Source organism: Chenopodium quinoa, unplaced genomic scaffold (assembly GCF_001683475.1).
Source record: "Chenopodium quinoa cultivar QQ74 unplaced genomic scaffold, ASM168347v1, whole genome shotgun sequence".
NCBI classification, from domain to species: domain Eukaryota; kingdom Viridiplantae; phylum Streptophyta; class Magnoliopsida; order Caryophyllales; family Amaranthaceae; genus Chenopodium; species Chenopodium quinoa.
Genome location: NW_018744988.1, coordinates 2,940,940 through 2,960,699, shown reverse-complemented (window position 1 = coordinate 2,960,699; position 19,760 = coordinate 2,940,940). Strand labels below are relative to the sequence as shown.

Here is a 19,760-nt window from a genome sequence, read left to right as displayed (position 1 = left end):
TAATATCACCATCCATAATGTTGTATGTTCATGCATGTCAAGACAAAATGTTATACATCATCTAAATTATCGACGTTTATTTTGCAATATCAATGCAATTATTTTATTTTAACAACATTTTGTTATATACTAAAACAATTTTTAGATTAAATACAAATTTCTCATAAAATTTATTTAAATATCATAAATGATTGTAAGATGTTGACTATGACCACAAGTTATTAGGACCATTATTCAAATTAGGAAACTAAATGTATATTCTTTTCAACTAATAATCTGAACTTACTATACATGTGAATCCTAATACCGAGTAGAAGCTAAGACAACCCTCGACTATATGTCAATATATACAATTAATCACAAGCATAATTATCCTTCTCTAGTTGTCTAATTTGGCTCAATAAAATTGTGATTCTCTTCATCGTTTAAACTTGTATAATAGTCTTGACAAAAGATTCTATTAAAAAAAAACAGTATTACAACCTAAACACAAACTAAAACAAGAACACATAACAACCTAAACACACTAATAAGTACCATTACAAGAACATCGAAGAGAACATAATACTGAAAAGATCTTGCAGCAACCCAATAGCCGCGGAGCTAGGACAACCAAAAAAACCGAACCACATCCAAACAGTTCAACTCAGTTCATTAAATTTATATAATAGTCCATAAAATTAATTTTGTTGCTTTATACCAAAGCAAGCAAATACTCGGCTCGCAGGACCACCCACACCATCACACGTATATTATGAAATTATTGCAAACTTCTCAGAAATTTGTATGACTATAATAATAATAATAATATTTAATAATAATACTAATAAAACATAGTAGTATATAAATAGAACAACCTCTTAGAAATTTGTCATATTCTTGGAAGAGAGGAAATGAAAAGCTTTGTCCGTGGGAAAGGCATAATAGTATAGTTAGGAGAAAGAATGAAAACGACTACGGCTACTTTACTTGTCATGTTAAGCTTATTCGTTTCCTAACCCCTTAAATACGCCACTTTATTTGTTGTACTAAATTAATTTATTTCTAATTATACTTCTATTTGGGAAAGATGATGGTTTGTTGAAGAAAAACTTTCTATTTTTGGTCGTAAAGAAGGACTTGTTTATTGTTTCGTATTTTTTTATTTGTCAAGTTTCGTAACTTCGTCTATTCAAAAAAAAAAAAAAAGTTTCGCAACTTCGTTTAAATGGCCCTTCGTTCGCTAGCTACCTCTTTGATTTTTGTCTTTTCGTCTTTTTTGTCATTTAGTACATACGTATATTATGTGAGAGAAATTAAAATATTTGCGTACACAATACTTTTTTTTTTGTTCTTTGTTAATACGGTATTAGATGGAATTTCAATGCACACAATATTACAAATCAATACGTATATTTAAGGAAAATGCTATACATTTCGCTTAGGATTACATATAAGGAGCTCAAAATAAAAATAAAAATAAATAAAATTTAACATTAATTACAATGATTTGCGTTTGATTTTGTCATGCATTCCTATGTTATTAATACCAAATTAAGAAAGATATTTCTCTGTAAATTCTTAGCTCTAAAGGCTACGTATAGCATTATTCTGTACTCCGTATTACTACACAATATACTACTTCGTATTTTAAAAGTATATATCGAAATAATTCTATCAAAATCCTACATAGTTAATTACCTGATTATATCGTATATATTTTTTTCTTATGTGGAAAAATAGATTTTTTTGGTCAAGGAAGGGCATACAAATAGCGTAAAAAGTCTCAATAATACGTACAATTAATAAATAACGGGTTAAGAAGTTGGAACTTATTATGAAACGCACATAAAAACTAGTGGAATGCTGACAAGGACCCTGTATTTCCAATTTTTTTATTCAAAAATCGTAACAGTACTCATATGGACGGAAAATTTAAAGCCGTTTGATATCTTTATTAAGATCTAAAATTCTAGAGGAGAGAGAATAACAAATAACTTATCTTCGTAAGAGCAAATGATGATTATCGCCGGTGGGAATTGGTGTCGTGTCAAGCAATCCATCCGGTCCGCTACCACCGTCGGTCAATTAATCAAATCAATACTTCTATAATTCATGGGCGTGATTTTGCTGCTTACCAACATAAAATTGAAATACAAAAGACAAATTCATCGATCGCGCAATTACTAACATTGTCTGCAACTCATTGTACTAAATTCAACTAGCAATGCATATAAATCACAGTCTTCATCATACGATGTACACGACCTTATTGATCATCAAAAATCCCAAGTACAACCGCTTAATTCAGTGTAATTGTCGAAGAAATAGCGCAAAAATCATTAATGAGCTTCGTTGCAGAAGAGAGAGAAAGCTCCACACTTAAAAGGGGTTTGAAGAGAGAGAAACAAAACTATTAACGACTGTTAATGTCGTGTACATCAGACCCCACATCAAAACGGGGGACATAAAACGGGGCAACACGGGATTTTCATTTCTCTTCCAGCTTTGTCCTTCATTTAATGAGTGAATTGACGACGTCACCCCTATATCAACGCCGCTAGTTGATATAGGATATCAATTTGGATTTGCTCTTTTATTAATATGAAAAGGTGGCAAGAAAAGAACCTCTTATTAGTAATAAGATTTGGTATATTAGTTTAATATTAGGTTATGTAAGGAAGCCCATAATATGTAGTACGTACTACAGATCATAAAAGCATAAACAGAAATGCATGCCAACGATAATCCATTTTGCAAATTGCTTGCTGCAGCAGGCCTTTAACTTGTTTATTAATTTATGAGATTGTTTATTATCAACTTTATAACATTAGAGATGCTTAAATTCATAATTTGATAAGTTGGTTAATATTTTTGGTTCATCATTACAACAAAAGTAAATTAAAACGGACTTGAGTTGCATATGATACAAGATTGCAATGAATAAAAATACACATTGCAATGATACATGTGAATATGTGATAGTGTGATACTTATGTACATCGATTTTAAAAATTGGTCAAAATTTAAAATTTTGGACTTATAAATAATACGTTAATAAATAAAAATAACAAACCAAGAGGTATTCCTACATGCATTTAAATAGTAATATCACCACTATTTACCTAATAAGCCAAGGCAAAAAATGACTCGATTGTTTGGATTTGCCTTGTAGGTTAGCTGCGAATATTATGTTCCTTCAAAATTTGGATGTTATAAGGAATCATTCTCACATGCTCCATGCCATCATTTTTGGACTACTTGTATTAATCCACACATAATTATTTCAATTGGTCCCAAATATGAATCTATACATTTAAATATCTCCAAACATTATACGAAATATCTTCCTCCGTTCTTTTTTACTTGACCCGCTTTGACTTTTACACTATTCACTACTTCTCCTTTGACCGTCTTTTGTGAATAATATGTAAGGAAAAACATATTCATGAGAGATCTTTTTTGAATTCGTCTCAATAATTACTATCATAATATATAACTTTTATGATTTTTAGTTATGGAGAATTAAAGTTATTGATCGTTAAAGTTTTGCATTGATAAGTATGATAGAAGAAACAGGTCAAGTAAAAAAGAATAGAAGAAGTATAATCGACAAAATCAACCCAAAGACTTGTTGAAGTTGTGTTGTCTTGCATATTTTTCTTCTTCGTTTATTTTTTCTTGGGCTTGTGAGCTTGTCTACTTTGGGCTCACTTTTTCTTGGTGGGTTTTTAAGCCCATATGAATGGGCTTCTTTATTTCCCATCACAATTGTAATGAGTGGACCAGGTCCAGGCGTCTTTGGTTTTCTTACATGAACCTAATAAGACTACAAACACAACAATTACAAAACAGAAACTTGGTTAAAAGTCGACATGTATGGAAATAAATCAATAATGCATATGAATGCGCCAAAAAGCCCAAAACGGTATCAATTATGTTTAATTCACCTTATTTTTACTAGTTTTAGATCAAAATTTTAAAATATTTAGTTTAGATTACATCAAAATATAAAAATTAAGTTGTGATTATATTTTATAATATTAATAAAATAAATATTAGTATTATGAACCTAACAAGACTTTAAAATTTAGTCAAATTAGATAATTTTAATTTGTTATGTTGTTTGTAAAGTATAAGTTTATATCAAATATGATAAGTAAAAATAAGATGGACTAAACATAGTCTAAGGGTCTGTTTACATTTACTGAACTGAATTAAACTAAACTAAACTGATTGGAGCTGAACTGAACTGAACTAAACTGATTGGAGCTGAACTGAACTGAGCTGAAATGAATATTTTATGAGAGAGGAAAATTAAGAGTTAAATTGAACTGAACTAAACTGATTGGAGCTGAACTGAACTGAGCTGAAATGAATATTTTATGAGAGAGGAAAATTAAGAGTTGAACTGAACTGAACTAAACTGATTGGAGCTGAATTGAACTGAGCTGAAATGAATATTTTATGAGAGAGGAAAATTAAGAGTTGAACTGAACTGAACTAAACTGATTGGAGCTGAACTGAACTGAGCTGAAATGAATATTTTATGAGAGAGGAAAATTAAGAGTTGAATTGAACTGAACTAAACTGATTGGAGCTGAACTGAACTGAGCTGAAATGAATATTTTATGAGAGAGGAAAATTAAGAGTTGAACTGAACTGAACTAAACTGATTGGAGCTAAATTGAACTGAGCTGAAATGAACATTTTATGAGAGAGGGAAATTAAGAGTTGAACTGAACTGAACTAAACTGATTGGAGCTGAACTAAACTGAGCTGAAATGAATATTCTATGAGAGAGGGAAATTAAGAGTTGAACTGAACTGAACTAAACTGATTGGAGCTAAATTGAACTGAGCTGAAATGAATATTTTATGAGAGAGGGAAATTAAGAGTTGAACTGAACTGAACTAAACTGATTGGAGCTGAACTGAACTGAACTGAGCTGAAATGAATATTCTATGAGAGAGGGAAATTAAGAGTTGAACTGAACTGAACTAAACTGATTGGAGCTTAACTGAACTGAGCTGAAATGAATATTTTATGAGAGAGGGAAATTAAGAGTTGAATTGAACTGAATTGATTGGAGCTGAACTGAAATGAAATTGAGTAATTGTGAACAGGCCCTGGCCTGTTCTCATACAATGAAATTCAATTCAGCTCCTAATTCCCCTCTCTTATAAAATATTCACTTCAGTTCAGCTGAGTTCAGCCAATGAGAACAGACTCTAAGGGTCAGTTCTCATTGACTGAACTCAGCTGAACCGAACTGAACTGAATTGAAATGATTTGAATTGAGCTGAACTGAGCTGAACTGAACTGAACTGAGCTGAACAGAATTGAACTGAACCAAACTAAACTGAACTGAACTGAATTTCAACGTAAGAGAACATGCCCTAAGTCTAAGATTTTATTATAAAAATGCATCGTAATGATGTATAAGGTGGATGTGAATCCTATTTATTAGTCACGGTGATTGGTACTTAATTTAAATCTTGAAGATTAAAAGTTCAAGACTTAGTTTGACCTAACTTTTTCTGTCTTAAAATAGAGCTTTAATTATTAATGAGTTCGCCTCACTTAAGCCAATCAGACGGCAAACCGAATAACCCAATAGCCACCTCGACTATTAGACGATGATCTCATAGATTTTGGTAGTATCTTGATACAAGAAGAAACCACATGCGTGGATGACAAATAGGCGGCAAACCATAGTAGTAAACAAAACAATCTCCTAAACTTTGATTAATCAAATCATCTAGCTGTTGGCGTACTCAAAAGACATTTACCTTTTTAATCTCATTCAAAACATTAAAATATGATGACATGAATGACCATATCTATCAACTGACCTTTCCACTCAGAATAAAGACACAAACTTTCAAAAAATATCACATTCAACTTTTTATTTCCTTTCATCAAAATTTATCAAAAAATAAAAAATAAAAATAAAGATTGGATTTTTATTTGTTTCGCTGACAATTTTGTGTAGTTGCGGCAGCCATGACTGGAACTCTGAAATGTGTGGTGGTCCCAGTAGATGGTAGCGAAGAGAGTATGAACGCCCTGAAATGGGCCCTTGAAAACGTCACCGTTTTATCACCGGAAGATGGCGGATCTTTCGTTGTTCTTCATGTTCAATCTCCACCGTCCATTGCTGTCGGAATTAATCCTGGTTCTATCCCTTTTGGTGGTCCCAGTTAAGTTCTTCATACTTCCCACAAATTCAATTTTTGATTTTTGTTGAATTTTGATTTTCAATTTTTGATTTTGATTTTTTTGGGGTTGAAATAGGTATGGAGGTGCCGGCTTTTGCAGCGGCGGTTGAAGCACATCAGAAGCGGATTACTGAAGCTATTATTAATCATGCTTTGGAAATTGTTTCCGAGAAAAATGTGAGTTTTATTTTTTCTTAATTTTTTTTGGGAATATAGATTGATTTGGGGTTTAGGGTTCTTCAAAGTATGATCATTTTCTGAGAAAGATGGAGTAATTGAATGTGGAATGTAAAATCGAGGTTGAATTGTTGAAATTTGTGTATTTTGATGAGTTTTGAGGAAAAAGAACGAACCTTGATTAGGGTCAATGATTATTTGGTTTATGGTTAGGATTGATAGATTGGAAAACTTAGTTTGAGCTATGAAACTACAATTTATACTTTAGTAGGCAGCTGATTTTCAGTTATTGCTGTTACTTGGTGGACTTAATCGAGTTGGAAATCGTTGTGTTTGATGCTAGAGTGTCATTTCATTTACGGTTCATGGGTGTAATGTTATGTATGATGAACGAGCTATGATTGGTCATATAGTGAATAAGGCTCCTTTAGTGGAGATTTGGAAAGAAAGGGTGCTGATTGATCAATGGGTGTTGAAAACTGACCAAGGAAGGGCATTGTAGGTAATCTAGTGTTATAAGGTTGATAGTCTTTTGTTTTGTTATATATAGAGAAATAGGGGAAAGGAAGAGGCAGGCAGATTTTTGGAGTGAATTCTTATGAGAGTTGCGACTTCAAGTCACTATTTTGAGAGTGGTGACCTAAAGTCTCTAATGTAGATTGGTAGCCTAAAGCTGCGAGCTTGTACAAACCCCCGTTTCAATATTTTCAATAAAAGATTCGATCTTTTCTCTGTGTTTTCTGTGTTAATTGTGTGTGAGAGAGTCCAGCAAGTTTGAGTCCATTATACAGAGATTGGCAGCCTAAAGTTGCTAGCTTTCACCAACCCCCGTTTTCATTATTTTCAATCAAAGATTCGATCTTTTCTCTCTGTTTTCTGTGTTGAATGTGTGTGAGAGAGTCCAGCAAGCTTGAGTCCATTACTGAGTAATACGCACTTGATCCACTTTTAATTCCCTTCATCTTGCTCACCTGTGTGTCCCTGTCTTGAACACAGCTTGTTTGATTCTCTTTTCATGCCAATTCACTGCAGTTTAGCTAATGTCTTATAATAACTCCGTTCAAATTTATATCATTCTTTTTTACCGAGGACTAAAGTTTTCTTTTGTTGGCAACTTTCTCTTAGGTGAATGCCAAAACCCATGTAGTTATTGGAGATCCAAAGGAAAAGATATGTGAAGTTGTTGATGAAATGCATGCTGATTTGCTGGTCATGGGTAACCGTGCTTTCGGTCCCATCAAAAGGTAATTTTTTAAAAATTGTATAATATCCTCACTTGCTTTCGGTCCTAATCAGGGTGTTAGCATTCAAAAGGACACTTTTTTCTGTTTAAACTTTTAAGTTCGCCCAAAAAGTCATGGGGATTTGACAATTTAGGCTTATACTTATCCAAACTGCAGCTAATCTTGAAAACTTTTTATGATGGCAGAATGTTTCTGGGAAGTGTGAGTAAGTATTGCAGCAACCACGCATCATGCCCTGTTGTCATTGTAAAGAATAACCAAGTTGATGAAGCTTTACCAGGTATTTGCCAAGGCAGTGAGAACAGACTTTAAATCATATGCACTTCCCTAATTAACATATACACCATTTTTTTTCTTGTGGTACTTGAGCTCTTTTTATTCTTGTAGCTTATCGCTGCTCAACAAGATGTACTTGGGCATGCATATCTGTTTGTTTTGCCAATTTTCACCTGAATATTTAGTTTTTTGTGATTTGGTGCTTGTATATTTCATGCATTGGCATCATTAGATGTATTAGCTAGCTCCTAGCAGTAATTTTTTCGAAAAAGGCTAGTTATTAGTCTGTTACTTTTCAGTGGTTTTGTAGTTGAGCAGCCTTGAGCTATTATCGCTTTTATAGTCTCATTAGTACATACATTGAGTTTACAAGTACTCTGATTAGGTGTTTATCAGTTATATGCAATCTCCCAACTTGCATTACACAAGCAAGATAAACCAATAGTTTTATAGTTGAACTGATGTTGCTATCAGTTGTGTACATGCTTTAAAGTTTCTGGTGAACCCTCTGGCTAGATTATTGTTTCTGTGTTTGATGTCAAATCTCGTTATACTAACAAGCTAACCAAAAACTTGTGGCACCTTTTATAGTTGGTTTTTATCTCTCTAGTATCATGTGTAAGTGTTAGACTTGGGTATTCTTGAAAAACTTTCCGTATGTTGGTGTCCAAAGTGAGGTCTCAAGTATGTCAGAGTAATCCAACATGGGTACTTCAGGTAAAATGAAGAGTTCGAGTAACATAGGTTGCCCTATGCCCTCTCATGCGGTCATGCCAGATATTTGTGTGATATTATCTTATATATGGTTTTATCTCTTCTGCAGCATATGGTGAGAAATGACACACTTGCATGGTCTAACTGGGTTTGTTTTCTTCTTCCCTTTACGAGACGAGTCGGTGGAATTGCTGGACTATGTACTTTCTATGGCTGCTCTTGGACTTTAGTGATGTTTTCATTGTGAAGTTTGTCATTAAATGCGATGATTAAATTGATTGTTCGTGCCTGGTCTAAGCTCTTCGTCTCTGGACTAAGGTTCCATACTATGTTGTTATGCAATGGTGTTTGTATTGTTGAAAATGATGAAGTTTGTAATATTGTAACTTTGTATAGTATCATCACCGTTATCTCGTGAGAAATAAAAGCGAGGCTCCGTTGCAATAGTTTCTTCATAATCATTCTATTTGTTACTATATCGATTGCGTCCTGTCTTTAACTTCTCACTTTTAAATGACACAAGAAAAAAGTTTTCGTATAGTAACATCTTACCTAGAAAAGGAAACGAGAAGTTTTTATTTCAATGTAAAGAGTATCATTTTGTTACCAATAATCTTTGCAACTACAAGATCCATTTTTAAAATGATGGAATCTATTTACATCTCGCACTACAAAATCTCTCTCAACTATGCTACTAATGAGCTTAAAAGCTTCATGGCAATCTCCACACATCCTTAAGTTTTTCATGATTCTTATGGTTTCTCCTTTAGGTATGCTTAATAAACTAAAACCTAAGGCAAGCCTTTCACTATGTAAGTTCACAATTTCCTCTTTCGATTCGTCTTCTACATCAACAAACACCAACCCTTTGCTTCCTCCAATGTAACCTCGTTCCTTCATCCTGTTCTCCAAGTCCTTCAACAATTCCAACACCTCCATGCCTCTCGGACATGAAGAGACATCTCGAGCATAGAATACATAGACTGAATCTTTGATTTCGACCCAGCTGCAACCAGGCTCCTTTCTTACTCCTACGCGTTTCATTTCTGAACGAATACTCTGAGAGTCATCCCAGTTGCCAGTCAAAACATGAATGTTTGACATTGAGACATAAGCAGTGTCTACTTGTTGCTTAGCTTCTATTAACCACTTACTAGCTTCATCTGCAATATCCAATCTTCCATGAAGCTTACTAGCCGAGAGAAGGGAGCCCCACAAGAGAGCACCTTCACTATCGTGTCTTAACTCTATGGTCTTTGCCAATCGGTAAGCCTCATCCAAACGGCCTCTTCTTCCGAGCATGTCAACAACACAAGTATAGTGCTTCACATCAGGGATAACACCGTGTTCTGCTTGCATCGAGTTCAAGAGCTCAAGGCCTCTGTCTACAAGTCCTGAATGGCTGCAAGCATACAAGATGCCAAGATATGTGACATCAGTTGGCTTTATTCCTTTGAGGATCATTTCTTCGAAGAGCTCAAGCGACACCTCTCCAAGCCCGTGCTTTGCAGCAGACATGATCATAGAAGTATATGATATAAGACAAGAATTAAGCATTCTCCTAAACACCTTAAGAGAGGATTCGAAGCATCCACATTTAGCATACATATCGGCGAGTGCAGTAGCAACAACTTCATTTGATTCATGCCCTCTTTTAACTACTGCAGCATGTGTGACCTTTCCATATACCAGCCTTCCTAAGCTCGCACACGCATTAACAACAATAGACAGCATATACTGATTCGGCGGATCATCTGCAACTCGGCTAAATTCCCTGAAAAGCTTTAGTGCTTCATACACTTGAGCATTTTGTGCATAACCCACTATCATTGAAGTCCAAGGCACAACATTTCTCTCAACCATCGAATCGAAAACCCGTCTAGCAGAACCCAAATCATTTGATTTCCCATACATGTCAACCAATGAAGCACAAACAATAAGATTTGTCTGATAACCATAAACTTCAACAAAAGCATGAACCAGTTTCCCTGCTTTTACATCAGCAAGAACAGAACAAGCATTCACGACAGTCGAAAGCGTAAAGGCGTTAGGAAACACAATGTTTTTGGGCATTTTTGCAAAGAGCCAAACAGCCATATTAGGCTGTTTAGCTGCAGTATAACCCCCCATGAGTGAAGTCCAAGAAATGGTGTTTGGGTCAAGCATTTCGTCGAACAGTTGGTGTGCATTATTAACATTCTTACATCTAATATATGCATTGATGAGATGATTGGTGTAAAAAGTTTGATTTAAGAACCCAGATTTGAAAAGCTTAGAATGGGTTGATTGCACAAAATTCAAATCTTTAGAGTATTGAAATTGATTGATGATTTTTTGGGGTTCAGTATGAAAAAATGACACCTTTTGTCGATGTAAATGGCGGGAAATGTTGATATTGAAGAGGTTTTGTTTCGGAGGCCTCCTCATGGTATTTTTAACGCAATGTTGCGCAATGCACTTTGTATCGAGCCTACACTAACAACATCTATCTTGGTGTAGGCATGTTACAAGGCGAAAAAAGTTCGGATTGGTGAAGTCGTCCAAACACGTACTCGTAAAAGGTATGATAAGACTAAACAATTGGATTGATGCATGTATTTCAATTAATTAAGTAGTTATTGACTCGAACGATGTCTCTTATAAAGTAAAACAGATAAAGATCAAATAATAGAAAAAGTTTTGAATTGTTTTATACATTTTTAACAGTGGCGGAGCCAGAAATTCCAAATTGGGGGGACAAATAGGCATCACATAGTTTGAAAATTGTGTTAGAGGAAATAAATACTCAAACGTATAGATGACACACATAGTTATTAAAAAGTTAAAGTTGTACCACCAAAATATCCAAAATAATTAGTAAAAAAAAAAAACTATCATATACGAAGTACTAACTATTGCTTCCAAAATATTTGCCTATGAGTTTAGAAATTTTTAAATTTTCAAACATAAGATAGTATAGGTTATCAAATGTATGGGTTCATTCATGCAAAATTATAAAAACAATTAAAAAGATGTAATTGTTAAGAAATAATGGAAGGATATATGCATTGTCGGTTTGATCCCGTGTACATTGGTATGTATAAGACTCTATAAGAGTAACTTGCACCACTGCTCCATCCTAGTTCTTAAGATAAATTATTGCTCACAAAATAATTTATACTAGATTTATTTTCCTAAGTGGGGGGACAACTGTCCCCCCTTGTACCCCCTAGCTCCGCCTCTGATTTTTAACGTATTTGATAGATCAATGCATTTAGGTGTAAGGCCCTTGCATTAGAGTGATCTTCTTTTAGACATCACTTTAGATGGACTACAAGAATAAGATTATGGACTTGTATTCTTGTTTGATAATGAAATACATGTGTACATGAATTTTTAGGTAAACGAATCTTTAGCTTAAAATTTAGCTAAATATGTTTGGAGTGAGTGACTTTTGAATTAAAAGGAATAAGTGAATATCCTCATGAGCCAAAAACCAAATCATAGACATTAATTTATTATTACCAAACAATCAACCAAGCACTTGGTTTTTATCAGAAGTGACACTAAATATTGTATTTCATGTACATAAAACAGGTTGAAATAAGATTGGAAATGTGAATAAATCTGAACAAGAAGATTTTTCATGAGTATTAAAATTTAAAAGGTGCTTATATGAGATTTTTACATGCACTTGAGTGTACTTTAAAATGAGCATATATATAGGGATAAATTCTTGTGTTGCTAATTTTTTTTAATTAGGATCAAGAAAATAATAATATTTTGCCGGCTCGTATGAATATGAAATCATTTTAATGCGAGCAAGGGTCTGTTCTTATACGTTGAAATTCAGTTCAGTTCACTTTAATTTAGTCCAGCTGCTAATTTCCTTCTCTTATAAAATATTCATTTCAATTCAGTTCAATCAATGAGAACATGCCCTAATTAAGTTGGACAATACCCTACTTAACAATTAGCACTCCTATTATCTTCAGAAAATTTCGAACAAAATTACGTTGCATATAATTTTATAGACAATTATAAAAGTACGAAGTACGAGTAGTATTATTTCAATTATATAGAGATATTTTTAAAATATGATCCTGTGCAAGAAGATATTCAATAGATGCTCTGCGATATTTATGTTTGACTAATTGGCTAAAAACAAGTTCAAATTAAGTGCTAAATTAAGGAGTTAATTAAAAAAAATAAAATGAGTGGATCGATCACAAGAATAATACTGCAAGTCCGTGAAAAAGCTGACCCCTCAATCTCGTGGGTGGTTCTTCTTTAAGGACAAAACACAATTTCAGCTTCATTATTCCACTTTCGAACCAAACTCCAACTTGTCCATTTTGTTCACGAGTTGCCCTTACTCATTTTTATGTTCAATCTATGCCCCCCCCCTTTGAATTAATTGCTCTTTTTGGTGTATGTGTTTTAATAATTGATCTATTATTGATTTGTTGTTGTTATTTTATTCCTTATACAAAGTATTATTTCTAATTTAAACAATTCAATACAAAAACATTTACGTATATGCGAGAATGCGACTAACTAGCTAGCTTAACGTCATATGAAATCCAAGTTAGGGTCTGTTCTCATTGACTGAACTCAGCTGAACTGAACTGAACTGAATTGAACTGAATTGAGCTGAACTGAACTGAACTGAGCTGAACTGAACTGAACTGAACTGAGCTGAACTGAATATTTTATAAGAGAAGGAAATTAGGAGCTGAGCTGAATTGAACTGAACTGTACTGAATTTCAACATAAAAGAACAGGCCCTTACTTCGTATTTAGTTTTGTATGATAAACCTATAATACATGTGAACTTAGGGCTTGTTCTCATTGACTGAACTCAGCTGAACTGAACTGAACTGAACTGAATTGAGCTGAACTGAACTGAACTAAATATTTTATAAGAGAAGGAAATTAGGAGCTGAACTGAACAAAACTGAGCTGAACTGAACTAAACTGAATTTCAACGTAAGAGAACAGACCCTTAGCATACATATGGCTGACATGCAAATTGATGAGCGTATGATGTGAAAGACCATGAAACTAAAGTATTTACATATAGTCACGCAAAGATGACATACATCTATCATTTAGATTGATTTCTCTTCTTTACATAATCAAATCCGTTGTTGAATTATTCGGTGTTGATTAGGTGGGTTCTTATTTGAATTAGGTCAACATAGATGATTAATTTAGGCTTTAGGAAAAAAAAAATCTTTACATAATCAAATCCGTTGTTGAATTATTTGGTTTCGATTAGGTGGGTTCTTATTTGAATTAGGTCAACATAGATGATTCATTGATTCATTTAGGCTTTAGAAAAAAAAAAAAAAACTCGAGTTTCATTCAAACAAGAAGTCAGGTGATCTCTATTTCCTAGAAAAATGACCCTTTAGATCAGCTCCTCCAGCCGATGAAAATAATTAACAACTACTCCGTAAATTGTTTTGAGTGACAAAATTTTCTCCCTTGTAGTACAAAGCAGTACATAGTCAACATTATTCTGATTTTCATACAAATTAGGGTTACATTACTTATACATTAATATGCAAACTTCACATAATCACATGTGATAGAAAGATCACGGCGTTTTGTTCTGGTTGAAGTAGTAAACTATTAATAGAATAGTTGGTTAATTTATTACTTAAATTTGTCTCTATTTATTCTACTTGTACTAGTTACATGCTTGCCTCCAAATTATAGTTTTGTTACTATCTTTGCAGCCATAAAAATTGTGCCTTTCTATTGGCCATCCAATTTATTTATTTATTTATTTATTTATTTATTTTAAGTAGTCTGTTTTTTGTTTCTTTGTTCTCACGGCCATCCAATTTATTTATTAATTTATATTTGGGTGTTCCAAAAAATGCTCAAGCAATCATTCCACGTATTATAACTAATTCCGTATAATAACAATAAGGGCTTGTTAGTAATTCACATTTCTAAAACTCAATATATATAGTTGTTCTCCCATGCACACTTAATCAAACATCTTATCCAAAACACAAGAAATCTAAAGAGTGAAACCATTGCCAAGTCTCTCATGGAGTACTTGGCTACTACATTCCTCTTTTTTGCCTTTCTCATTACTAACACTCAAGGTGTTAAACCATCATTATGCTCTTCTTCTAAACCCGATACGTCTGATCTCTCTATCTTCCACATTTATGGTGGTTGTTCGCCTTTTAAGGACCAAAAACCCAATTTATGGCCCAACACGGTCCTTGACATGGCCGCGAAAGACCCTAAGAGGGTTGCATTTTTAGATAGTCTAGCAGCCCAAAAGACTTCTGCCCCTATAGCTTCGGGCCAACAAGTCCTTAATATAGGTAATTACTTGGTCCGAACCAAGATTGGGACTCCAGGCCAACTCATGTTCATGGTCTTGGACACAAGTTTGGATGCTGCATGGGTCCCTTGCTCGGGTTGTGTAGGGTGCTCCTCTAATATATTCTCCCCCAACTCTTCCTCCACCTTCGGATCCATGGGTTGTGCTTCGGCTCAATGTGGCCAAGTCCGCGGGCCTATTTCATGCCCTTCAACCGGGTCCGGGGTATGTCAATTTAACCAATCCTATGGTGGAGATTCATCACTTTTAGCTACCCTCTCACATGACTCTTTATCATTAGACAAAGATGTCATCACTAACTATGCTTTTGGATGCATCAATGCTATCTCAGGCAACTCAATCCCACCACAAGGCTTATTGGGCTTGGGCCGTGGGCCCTTATCACTAATTTCCCAATCCAAATCCCTTTACAATGGAGTATTCTCCTATTGCCTCCCAAGCTTCAAGTCCTACTATTTCTCCGGGTCACTCAAGCTCGGCCCAACGGGCCAACCTCGAACAATCAAAACCACCCCATTCCTCCAAAACCCACACCGTCCCTCACTCTATTATGTAAACCTAATCGCGGTCAGTGTGGGCCGGGTCCAAGTACCCATCCCCAAACAATACTTCACATTCGACCCAAACACCGGTGTTGGGACCATCATTGACTCCGGTACCCTCCTAACCCGGTTCGTAGCACCCGCTTACAATGCAATCCGGGATGAGTACAAAAAACAAGTCCAAGGACCATATAGCTCACTCGGGGCGTTCGATACATGTTTCCCCGTGACCCACGAGCAAGTGGCCCCAACCGTAACCCTACATTTTGAAGGGATGGACTTAAAATTACCAATGGAGAACACATTGATCCATAGTAGTGCAGGCAACCTAGCTTGCCTAGCAATGGCTGCAAATAGCGCAAATTCTGTGATCAATATAATAGCAACTTGGCAACAACAAAACCTTAGAATTCTCTATGATACCGCCAATTCTCGCCTAGGAATTGCTCGTGAACTCTGTAACTAAAATTACAATTAGTTACTCGTAGTAAAAGAAATATACTACTATAAGATTGTTGCACCACGTTAAGTGGTACCACACTACAACTAATGTAGTGATATTACTCCCAAAAAAGGGTGTAAAATTAGGAATCTCCATTATTTTTTTTTGTTTTCTTTTCATTTTAGGTAAAATCAAGTGTTGTGCATTGAAGATGGAAGAATTCTATCTTTTGTATTTTATTTGATATTGATAATAAAGAGTTTCTTTTTTTTTTGTTTCCCTTCTATTTTTTTGGTATAAACAATCAATCTATTTTTTGGTCGGTGTAAAGAGAGCCGCAACGACAAGTGATGTAGACGAGATTTGATTCAGGTCTTGAGTTTTACCTCTCAAGACTTTAACCAATTAAACTAGTTGATCATCCACAAAGTAATTATAATCTTTATTGTACACATAACAAATAAATATGAGATTTAATTATGCGAGTTACATATATAACCACATAATTCTGATTAATATGAGTAGACTTGTGAGATGTACACTTGTGCCATTTCATGAACAATTGATCGATTACATACTAGCACTATAAATTTTGCAAACATAATGAAAGAATTTAACCTATTATTAATTACATTGATATGATTTAAACCAAATGAACACAAAGAAATACATATAACATAGATTTGATCATTGAGAAGAATGAATCATAATCTTTGTCTAAACCTTACCCCCACCATTGGTGCACAGCAACACCAAAATCCCTTAACCTTCCATACAAAGCCAAGCATTCCCAATAAGCCCTTTTGATACTACCGCCTTTTCCAATAGGCTTACACTCCAAGAAGAGCTCATCCACAAGCGCGATAGCCTTACTCTTTAGCATCTCCTCCACCACCTCGGCATCAGCCTTCATCACCACGTACTCCTCGGCCTTAACATTCCTCCACAACCAATCCGAGATCCCCATTTGTGTAGGTGGTCCTTCCCATGCATCATCCGATTCCACCTCCGTCTCAGGGACAGTCTCGATCCTATACATGTCAAAGTCCTTGTTTCGAGTAGGGTAGTTTTGCTCGAACCAACGTGTTGATCCATGACCACCCCCTACATCAATGTACACTCTCCTAGAGTAACCCTCCAAAGAGTCATTCAATAGATCCGGAAGAAATTTTGTTTTTCTTAGGTATGCCTTAGACTTTCCTGTGGCTGATCGCGGTGGCTCTAAGAGAACATCCTCGAGGTTGCCTAGGACTGCCTTTTTTTCCTCCGACAAGAATTGTAACAACTTCCTTTGACAGGCTGATCTCGATGACATTATTGTAGTAGCATAGGCCACCTTTCTCATCGCGATAAATGTTGAATTGTTACACTTCCTAAAATAAACAATTTTGTAATTTGGTGGCACCTCGAATGACATCGATGGATCTCGACTAAGTTGGACCGCCATGACACCACCTATCTTTAGGGTTCGGTCTAGGAAACCTTCAATTGCTCTTCCAAAGCAATCGGTGTAGGAGAAATCGAATGTATCATTGTGTATGGACTTGTATTTCACGTCTAAAGGTGATAATGTAAGGCTAAATTTAACCTTATTCGTTGCCTCGATCACTATTTGTTCTTTGGTGTCACTAACAATGATGGATTTATCCTTTGTTGATTTCCATAATCCTTCGTTAGCAATATCTTGAAAAACCAAGGCGTTATTATTATTATTATAATTATTGTTACTATTAATATTATTTGTGATCAACTTAACATTATTTTTGCTTGGTAAGACAATATTATCATATTCTCTAGCATTGGTTCCTCCACATACACCGGCTAATACCATGATAAGGAGGGCAAGTAGCAAAGCTTGAGCTAGGATTTTCATGAGCACCCTCGATTCTGAATGTCGAATGATAACAAATAATCTAGACGAATGATCTCCATGTAAGACATGTACATTGTTGTGTTTGTTGTACGTGTAAGGTAACTCCATGTTCATGTTTTCGAGTTGCATTGTTTTTTAATTTTTTTTGTGTGTGTTTTCGATATGTATGTATGTATGTATGTATGTATGTATGTATGTATGTATGTATGTATGTATGGTTGTTTCGAGCACAAATGTGCTATAATGGTGGGGGGTTGGCGGGAGTTGGAGCTTGCTGATCAACGATGAAAAAAAGATAGCTGACGAGACAAATACAAAAGACAAAAATTAAGATGTAGAAGGGAATAATAATGAAGAATAAAACAAGCATAAAAAGGCTTATTTTTTTTATGAAAATGTAGGGAAAAAATAGCTAAAATTGCAAAGAAAATATTAGGGTATGTATATTATGTTTTTTTTATAAAGAGATTAGAAGAGAGAAATAAACCTAGCGAGTACAAAACCTGGCTGCTGTATGATTTCCACCCACGAGAGATGCACAAGAATTATGTCCTTTATGTTTCAATATTAACAATTGTAAAATTCTTTCCACCTCCATTAAAACTTGTTGATACGTCTCCTTTCTTTAGGCGACCCAGTTTGACAGATTTCTCTAATCACATTGACATGACTAATTACACATAAAAAAAATTATATATGTAAGGGATTGAACTCTTAGTTTTTGATCAAAGACAACCCTCTAAGTGTTTTTGATTCAAATAAAAAATGGAAGATTTTGTGTCAGCAATTGATGAAGAAAGAGCCTTTGAGATGATGCATGATATTCTTTTCTTTCTACTTTTTTTTTTTCTTTTAGTTGTAATGATTAGTGTTTTAAGAGATATATTAGGGTGTTAAAATTGGGGGTTAGATTTAGGTGAAGAGGATTTGAAGGTAAAACGGCTAATTTAGGATAAATTTGGGCAAAATAGTTGGAAACGAAATTTGGGGTGAGATAAATCCATCAAAAGCAATAATTTCGGACATGCATGATGTGCGTTGTATTCTTAAGTTTTAATTTCCAAACGCTATTTTTTTTTTCTAATTATAATTTTTTAAAAATATATACTTCCTCCGTTCTTTTTTTATTGCATCACTTTGACTTTTACACTATTCACATAATCTTCTTTGACCATCTTTTGTGATTTATTCGTAAACAAAAACATAGTCATGTGGGATCTAGTTAGATTCATCTCGAAATCTACTTTCCAAATATCAATTTTTTATAATTTTTACAAAGGTATAATTAAAGATATTAATAGCTAAAATAATGCATTGACAAGCGTGAAATCTCCTATGATGCAATAAAAAAAGAACGGAGGAAGTATATACGTTTCCACCCCTTTTCAAACTCTCTTTTAGTTATTCTACCATAATACCTATAAAATTTTTCAAAAAGACAAAAAAACAAAAAAAAAAACTACGTAGTATAAACTTGCTATTGTAGAGAAAAAAAAAACTATAGGAAACACTCCATGTATCATAAGTTCATAACCAATAACCATTATTGCATTGATTGTTGATTCAATAATTATAAACGCTTTCTTAACATATAATCAAGCAATAATACACGCTTTTGACAATTAATTAATACCCCGAAGGGTTCAAGCAAAAATTTAAATATTCCGATAGTTTTTTTTTTTCGCACATGTTTTACAAGACATTGAATTCAATCAACCATCTATAATAGCGTCCTTTAATCATTATTTTTCCTTCAATAGATCAATTGCATGCATATGTTAAAAATTGAGTTTACAATTTTTTAATATAAAACTAGTTTGTGATTTAGCTGGGTGTTACACCTAAAATTTGTTATATACACCCGGGTGCACCGTATACTCAGCTAATCCAAGATTAGTTTTTTGCTCCTCATTTGATGATTATATTAAAAACGATCATCAAAA

At 34.3% G+C, this 19,760-nt stretch overlaps 4 protein-coding genes across 4 annotated transcripts; 2 read left to right on the top strand and 2 right to left on the bottom strand.

Annotated features, from left to right (window-relative positions):
* Window positions 1-5,802: 5,802 nt before the first annotated feature.
* LOC110706692 (universal stress protein PHOS34-like) lies at window positions 5,803-9,066 on the top strand. The gene is made up of 5 exons (XM_021884646.1): window positions 5,803-6,181; window positions 6,277-6,377; window positions 7,503-7,621; window positions 7,807-7,901; window positions 8,721-9,066. The coding sequence occupies exons 1-5, from the start codon at window positions 5,986-5,988 to the stop codon at window positions 8,735-8,737; spliced, it is 528 nt and encodes a 175-aa protein (XP_021740338.1). The 5' UTR covers window positions 5,803-5,985; the 3' UTR covers window positions 8,738-9,066.
* Window positions 9,067-9,165: 99 nt separating this feature from the next.
* Window positions 9,166-11,474, bottom strand: LOC110706691 (pentatricopeptide repeat-containing protein At4g15720-like). Its single transcript, XM_021884645.1, has one exon. The coding sequence runs from the start codon at window positions 11,036-11,038 to the stop codon at window positions 9,215-9,217; it is 1,824 nt and encodes a 607-aa protein (XP_021740337.1). The 5' UTR covers window positions 11,039-11,474; the 3' UTR covers window positions 9,166-9,214.
* A 3,103-nt stretch (window positions 11,475-14,577) lies between these two features.
* Window positions 14,578-16,180, top strand: LOC110706689 (aspartyl protease AED3-like). Its single transcript, XM_021884643.1, has one exon. It carries the CDS (start codon window positions 14,655-14,657, stop codon window positions 15,966-15,968), a length of 1,314 nt encoding a protein of 437 aa, XP_021740335.1. The 5' UTR covers window positions 14,578-14,654; the 3' UTR covers window positions 15,969-16,180.
* A 215-nt stretch (window positions 16,181-16,395) lies between these two features.
* On the bottom strand, window positions 16,396-18,728 carry LOC110706690. The gene has a single exon (XM_021884644.1). The coding sequence runs from the start codon at window positions 17,944-17,946 to the stop codon at window positions 16,669-16,671; it is 1,278 nt and encodes a 425-aa protein (XP_021740336.1). The 5' UTR covers window positions 17,947-18,728; the 3' UTR covers window positions 16,396-16,668.
* Between the last annotated feature and the right edge of the window lie 1,032 nt (window positions 18,729-19,760).

Coding starts and splice junctions, on each gene's coding strand:
- LOC110706692 (XM_021884646.1), top strand. CDS start 5,986: ATGACTGGAACTCTGAAATGTGTGGTGGTCCCAGTAGATGGTAGCGAA. Junction 6,182..6,276: donor TATCCCTTTTGGTGGTCCCA/GTTAAGTTCTTC, acceptor GGGTTGAAATAG/GTATGGAGGTGCCGGCTTTT. Junction 6,378..7,502: donor AAATTGTTTCCGAGAAAAAT/GTGAGTTTTATT, acceptor ACTTTCTCTTAG/GTGAATGCCAAAACCCATGT.
- LOC110706691 (XM_021884645.1), bottom strand. CDS start 11,038: ATGAGGAGGCCTCCGAAACAAAACCTCTTCAATATCAACATTTCCCGC.
- LOC110706689 (XM_021884643.1), top strand. CDS start 14,655: ATGGAGTACTTGGCTACTACATTCCTCTTTTTTGCCTTTCTCATTACT.
- LOC110706690 (XM_021884644.1), bottom strand. CDS start 17,946: ATGCAACTCGAAAACATGAACATGGAGTTACCTTACACGTACAACAAA.